Raw genomic sequence first — 7,945 nt, 5'->3', positions numbered from 1 at the left:
ATTCTGAGCTTAAAAGTCCATTTTTACAAGCAAGGTGTATAGGTGGATACAGGCTAATGCACACCCGAGCAGAAGATTTCAGTCATGCATATCAGTTATAAAAGGGTCTATATGACGGACGGCCGGAGGTGTAAGTGTGTTGCAGTGTTGTCCCATTTGTTGACAAGCGCGTGAAACAAACTTCAGCTTCACGGCTGTTCAACAGAGGGAGACTGCCTGACGTCACGGGGTCACGTGACGGGGCTGATAGTATATCTTTAAGTGGAAAAACTATCCTAATCTATCAGACAGTCGTTTTAAAAACCCTGCTTGGGAAGCATGCGTCATCACCTCTCTTTAGTCCGAAGTCACTCGTAAGCAGGTTGGAGGAAGTACGCTGGAGGTCTGTGCGCTCAAGTTTGGTGAAACTTCTGATGAGCGCTCGCCTGGAGAAATATTATCTGAAGTTTTGAGTTTTCACTGGCAACGCGCTGTGACCGCGCTGCATTTAGCCAAGTGGTTGACACCCGAGCTGACCGCCGGAGCAGACTGCGCTCTTACCATCGGAATCGGTGTCAAGCGCGCAGCAATGACCCTGTCAGGAAGCGGCAGCGCCAGCGACATGTCCGGTCAGACGGTGCTCACTGCAGAGGACGTGGACATAGACGTGGTCGGTGAAGGCGATGAGGGACTGGAGAGGGACAGCGAGTGCGGAAGCCCAGGCTTGTTGCACGAGACTGGCGACGATGGAGATGACCTGGAAGTGCACGAGCGCGCTACCGGCAGCCCGTGTGAGAGTGGCGGCGAGAGCGAGCACAAAACAGGAGAGGAGGGCCAGGAGAGCGCCACTGCCCCGGCGTCCAACAAGCCCAAGAGCAGCCTGGTGAAGCCGCCGTATTCCTACATCGCTCTTATCACAATGGCCATCCTGCAGAGCCCACAGAAGAAGCTCACGCTTAGCGGTATCTGCGAGTTCATCAGCAACCGCTTCCCATACTACAGGGAGAAGTTCCCTGCGTGGCAGAACTCCATCCGCCACAACCTGTCGCTCAACGACTGCTTCGTCAAGATCCCGCGTGAACCGGGCAACCCAGGCAAGGGCAACTACTGGACTCTGGACCCGCAGTCTGAAGACATGTTCGACAACGGCAGCTTCTTGCGAAGGAGGAAGCGCTTCAAAAGGCAGCCAGACATTCTCAGGGACCAGACCGCTCTCGTCATGCAGAGTTTCGGTGCGTACGGACTCGGGAGTCCTTACGGGCGCCACTACGGCCTCCACCCGGCCGCGTATTCTCACCCAGCCGCGCTGCAGTACCCGTACATCCCTCCCGTGGGTCCAGTGCTGCCTCCGGCCGTCCCGCTCTTACCGTCGGCCGAGGTAAACCGGAAGGCGTTCAGCTCGCAGCTCAGCCCGAGCCTCCAGTTGCAGCTCAACGGTCTGAGCGTCGCCGCCGCTGCCAGCACGGCGTCCATGATCAAGTCGGAGCCTTCGAGTCGGCCCTCGTTCAGCATAGAGAACATCATCGGCGTGTCCAGCAGCAGCGGCACCGGAAGCGCACAGACTTTGTTGCGGCCGCCGGTCACGGTGCAGTCAGCGCTGCTGAGCGCGCACTCTCTCTCATCGTTAACACGGAGCTCAGCCATCCTCAGCGTGCCACCGACAAACCTCCTCACGGGACAGTTCTTACCGGCGGCGTCCGCGGTATCCAAATGGCCTTCTCAGTGATAAACTCATTTTATAATATTTAAGGGAAGGGATGGGAGAGACTGTACAGCACGAACTAGGCAGCACTGGACGATTCGTCCTCCTCAATGTAGCCATGTAAAGAAAAAATTAAAAAAGAAAATATACAAAACGGAGGAATGCTTTCAGCACAGGTAATATTTGTAAATATTTGTATGAAAAAATGTACTTGTTCGACTTTCTGATTTTTATTTCTTCTTCTTTTATTTGCTGTTCGAACTTTGACATTTTGTAGTTGGACATGTTTTATTTTTATTTCCATCATATATGTGTTTTTCTTATTTGGGATCACAAGAAACGTGATTCGCTTTTGAGGGTAATTCATGTTTATATTTGATTTATTTTTATTATGAAACACAAAATGTTCTTGTTCGAAGGCTGGACAGTCTGTTTATACAAACAAATTAAATATATGTATTCTATGTAGCTATATTGTGTTGTAAATTGGATACATTTGTTAATAAATATTCAAATAAAACATCTATATTCTTAATTGCTTAATAATTCAAACCTCAGTTAGATTAACACTGAAAATGAAATCAGTTCACTTCATCAAACGTTGTCGTTACTCTTTAATATATTGTAGTTCATTTGAATGACCTTTTAATATAATCGATATAATTGATTCAAATTAATTTATAAATATGACAGAGCACATCACAAAACGAAACATAAATTTACATGGTTTAATCAGTGTTTAATTAAAATTTATTTTATTGCCGAGAAAAGACAACGATAGGGGATGTATAGTTATTATTGTATTCTTATATATAATTATTGTTTATGCTAGGTCAAATAATTTTTTTACATTAATTTTTTTATTTTATTTTAATTCTTGGGAATTAGTGACAACATAAACGTAAGATAGTAATTGTGGTATTGCAATATTTTGATATTACAATATATTATTTCTAAGTATATAAAATTAGGTAGTGCTTGAGAAATTATATTAACCTTTTTAAAAATATATATATTTTCTACAAACTAAGTGCGACTAGGTGTGCATTTTTTAAGCCGCTTTTTGCTTTAAGGCACATTGTAGTATAGGTATAGACTTAATCCTACTATCACCAACCGTTCCATGTAATAGAAATGATGACACATTTATAACAGAACAATGTGTTTTCTGTTTTATATCTGCTTGTAAATAAAAGGCTCGCTGCCATGGCACTATTATGTTCTAGTATACTCCGATGCTTAAATACAATCTAATAGTTTAATGTGTACTACTCTACAATATAAGTGAATTATCTGGTGTAATGAAATGTCTCAGCAGTTGAACAGAGGCACTTGAAGGATTTACAGCGGCGATGTGAAATGTGCAAGTTGCTTTTCTAAAAGCGGCTCTCCGTTTCACAGTTGTGTCTGTGGCTAATCAGCGCTACACAAACAGCAAATGGCGCACGGTGTACAGGGGTTAAGGGGCTATATTTAACTGATACCCATGGGAAAAGAGAAAGGACCTGCGTCTTAAATTCACTTTCGAGAAAAAGTAGCTGCCGAGAGTGACACCGGATAACACCAAGCTCATTCCTCCACTGTCTCCTTATTCTGGAAAATAAGATAAATAAGTTTGAGGCGAATTCCTGCCGTGCCTGGCCCTTAGTCCCAGTGATTTATAATAAAACACGATTCTTGATGCATTAATTCTTAAATACAAGAAAGAAAAGGTAGCACTGGGATAAAGAGTTTTATAAATATATGGATAGATAATGCAAAGGAAAAAGTCATTGCTCAACCTAGAATAATCATGTTATTATTATTATTATTATTATTATTATTATTATTATTATTATTATTATTATTTAGCTTTTATTCACCCGAAATCCATTTCGCTGTATTCACTGACATGTTATTTAAAAGTATTTTGTGCAGAAATCAAATAAAACAATAATTACTTAAGCTAATTTTTATTTCTCACAAGTAAATAATATAATATCCAACAAAGCAAAACAAAATCGAAACAAAATAAAGAATTTACTATTAATAAAGAAAAACAAACAAACAAACAAACAAACAAAACAGAGGCTATATCTATGTGTATGTCTGGTGTACTATTTTCGTTTCATGATTCAAGACATTGAGTTTCGGACCAGGGTTCATCACTAAATCTCATGCAGTCTTTATATAAATCCGTATGGACACAAATAAACGGTGTGAGGATGAATAATTCAGCACTGCTTCAGCACTGTTCATTCCAAATGGACGATTTTACAGTCTACTGTTTATGAACAAACATAAGAAGAAATAAATGTAAGGTCTGCTTATTACCTTTAATGATTACACATGGGTACAGTCCATTGATATGCTCTGAGATAGAAATCATACTGTGTGGGAGAATTAAAGCCACACAGTATACCACTAGGTGGAGCTTACACACACACACACACACACACACACACACACACACCACCATGGTGTGGGAAAGCAATTCACACAAGAGCAATATTTTGGAAATCAGTTGTTCATCGTAGTGCTAAGTGCATAATAAGCAGGTTTGGTGTGTTTCATGAAACCATCTAGTATCTATGGCTACATCGGAAACCTCACACACCTAGATCTACTACTAAATAGGATCATTTTAATATCAACAGCTTTCAATTAGCAGCCTCCACCTGGGCATACAGTCGGTTTACTCCACCACCCGCAATAGTAAATAATTATGTCAACATATTACACTCGTAGGACCCGCAAAATATTCTCATCTTTACAATGTGTAAGCTATGTTATAACTAATAGGCTATATTTATTTTGTCTAATTTGTAGGTGGCTGCTTTAATGAAAAGCTTCCACAGAATAAGAAACAACAGAGGCAACGTTCCTGCACCCAATCATTCTCAAGTGCGCAAAGGCGCAGATGCAATAGTATTTTTTATTTAAATTTTATTTAAAATGATTTAATCACCTAAACACAACCCTACTATATTTGGATTTACGTGAGGTAAAATAAATTTAGATTTGTGGCAATTCATTAAAAAATAATAATGAATAAATAAATTAATTAAAAGAAATTAAAAGACACCCAATTTTGATAATTATTTAATTAAGTTACTTATTACAGTAGCGTGTTTTTGTTTTATTCTTATTCGTTTATTAATTTATTTTAATTTAATTCAATGTATATTTTTTTTCTATCTTGTAATATTTTTTGATTAAAGTATATGACAGTAGGTTGATAGTCTCACGATTGTAAAACTAGAGTGTCCTGGATTTTCCAATGAAGCTCGTGCGTAAATGTGTCGCTTTTTTTCGGAAACGCTCGCACGTGTCATCATAAAGTAGCTTGTTCGTCTCTTAGTTCCACTCTGATCGGGAAAGTCAGATTTCTTCGAGAAACATAGACTAAGTTGAACCTGTAAAGCAATATGCGCAACATTTAATGTTCATATCAAATATCAATCGAAAGACAGAAACTATTTGAGGATGGAAATTTCCTGACAGGCTTCCAAAGAGGCAAGTGGTGTGTGGTCTGTCACTGGTCATCATCCAAGGAACATGCAAACTGTCTAGATGAGCAAAATAGGATACATTTCATCTAAAATATAAGACTATATTTTGGAAGATGAGTAAGTGAATTTAATAGTTCTGCGTCTGTGTGTGTCTCTTGAAGTGTGTGTGTGTGTGTGTGTGTGTGTGTGTGTGTGTGTGTGTAAAAGTGTGTGGTCACTTTCCTCACACTTAATACCCTGCTGAGCCTCAAGGCAAGTGCTGTTCTGGTCAATCAGTGGTCACTCTCAGAGGAACATGACCTTTACTGCCTCACCTGCTCTAGTGCGTAGGCATTCCCACAACCTCAGGCTCAGTAGTGCCCAGACCTCCCATTATGTCCAGTTTGTGTAAAGATATTCTGAACACATTTTAGGAGTCCATATGTTCTTCCAAAGTACCACAGCACATATTATCCAAGGCAAAGGTATACACAATCATGCCACTGCTCTAAAAAGAAAATGAATTAGTGTACATGATTGCAAGAAGGTGTATACAATATCTCTTATAATTCAATTATATATAGACATGAAATCTGATGCATTTTGTTTTTGATTACTATGGTAAATTAAATTATTTCCATATTTTTATAGATTGAAAATACAAAACTTTGCTGCTATAAAGGACAGAACAGTATGTAGCTATGGACAAAGATACCAGTTCTCATTATAGGGACAGTGGTAAGTCAGGACAACAGCAATCTCCTGGAGCGGATCATCAACAGTAAATGTGGATACAGCTGTTCCTGAATATTTAACAGGCACAGAGGTGAAGCAATAAATGACAAAGTAAAGCTGGCACACAGGCGCATTAATAACTAATGCAGGAGACGGTAACTAATAGGCTGCTCATTGTAATGAAAATGTCATTGCAAATCAGCAGTCGTCCAAGGTTATTATTTATAAATATTTCATGCGCTCACCACAAAGAAGCCATGTCTTATCCTGTGTTTGCCCAGAAAAAAAACAAGGCACTGCCACAGAAGCCTCCACTCTGAGGGAGGTAAAGAGATATTTCAGCAAAGGAACTAATTCAAATTAAAGCAATTAAAAGAAACACAAATTCATTTAATAGTACACCTTAACATTTTTAAAAAAAGGAAAAAAGAAAAAGAAAAAAGAGGTCAGTGACATAATGCAGAGAGATACAGGACAAAATGTCAGGCTACAATAATGCATTTGTCATGTTGTTTTATAGACAACACTGTTGAATTCTTCATTCTGATTGGCCAGAAGATGTTGATTAATTTTCTATAACAGCAATAGTGCCGGTAGCAAGGCAAATCACAGGTTTACATTAATGTGCTCATTCTAATAAGTTATCATTTCTATAGTAACAACACAGAGAAGGAATTTTAAAAAAAAACTTGTAATTGTTGATATAATAATAAAACCAATGACAACAACAACAATTATTAGCAACAAAAACAGTTCTTCTTCTTCTTCTTCTTCTACTTATTATTATTATTATTATTATTATTTTATTATTATTATTATTATTATTATTATATTTCTAACACTCAAAGGCACCATATCCAAACAAACATATACATGCAAGATGAAGCTTACAATGAAGAGAGGTTTATTTAACATTCTTGGAAGGAGTCCCCAGTGGCAGTGCTTTGAAACAGTAACTTTACGTTTTCCTCCATGGGAAAGTCCTCAGGATGGAGGAGTTTCATAGTAACATGACAAGCTACATGTTTTTTGTTCCATGGACATTCCACATCATTAAATGTACAACGTGTTGATCTTTTAATAAATGAAAACTGTTAGTGCTGGTTAAGTGTTGTGGTATAAGAGAAACACTTTAGGGCATGCTGGAAAATAATCCACTGCAGGGTGGTACAATCTACGTCATGTCGAGTCTCATCACATCATCGTGTCATTGATTATTTTCACTTTTTATTCCTTATTTATTTATTTATTTATTGCTGAAACGTTTTCAGTCTGAGTTGAGGTGAGTTTACCTGCTTTTATATGAATCATAACTTGCACTGTCTCAGGTGAAAAGACAAACCTGTTGCCATTTAGGAAGAAAAGAAAATAGGAAGGGTTTCCATAAAAAGAGAACAATTACTATTAAAAAAAAGCCTCTTGTCCAACCAGCAGGGTAGCCAAAATAATGGAAATAATGACAATATATTACTCTACAGCCACACATGGGATCAAGAACAACTTAAACTGTATGTAAATGCTCTCATACAGTTCCTGATCTGTATGTATCGAGAACTTAAGGGTTCTTCTGCTATGCTTGTAGTGGATTCAGTTCTATGTAGAACATTAAAATATAGTATTTCCCTATCAGAAAAGGTTCCAATCTAAGTTTAGGAAGCTAATAAGCCTTAACTAAATAATTTTTTTTTAAAAATGAAAGAAGAAAAGTGTAATGGAGCCTGGATTGCTCTTCAAGAAGAAGAGCCTGTACACTCTGCACTCTGTAACTTCCTGTAAAGGTGTAATGATGCAGTGCTGAATGGAAAAGCAGTGGAGAGCAGTTTATCTTGCTGTTCATGAAAGAACTCTTCAATTGGTTCTGTGGTGTACTTGGTGGATTATCATCTCCATATCAGAACAACTTGAACATCCTGTTACAGTGCTGTAGAGTGTACATATTCTTTTAAAATGTTTAAAAATGGTAAAAATGACTATACAGACCAAATGTATATATATATATATATATATATGTTTGCCTCACACCTCCAGGGTTGGGGGTTCAAATCCCGCCTCCGCCCTG

The 7,945-nt window shown here is 38.5% G+C and overlaps 1 protein-coding gene across 1 annotated transcript; it reads left to right on the top strand.

The window, feature by feature from the left end:
• The first annotated feature begins 270 nt into the window (after positions 1-270).
• foxd3 (forkhead box D3) lies at positions 271-2,205 on the top strand. Its single transcript, XM_017479191.2, has one exon. It carries the CDS (start codon positions 569-571, stop codon positions 1,703-1,705), a length of 1,137 nt encoding a protein of 378 aa, XP_017334680.1. The 5' UTR covers positions 271-568; the 3' UTR covers positions 1,706-2,205.
• Positions 2,206-7,945: the final 5,740 nt, after the last annotated feature.

The sequence above is a fragment of the Ictalurus punctatus genome, chromosome 11, assembly GCF_001660625.3.
Source record: "Ictalurus punctatus breed USDA103 chromosome 11, Coco_2.0, whole genome shotgun sequence".
Classification (NCBI taxonomy): domain Eukaryota; kingdom Metazoa; phylum Chordata; class Actinopteri; order Siluriformes; family Ictaluridae; genus Ictalurus; species Ictalurus punctatus.
The sequence above is the reverse complement of the archived record's forward strand: the minus strand, read 5'-3'. Positions and strand labels throughout refer to the sequence as shown.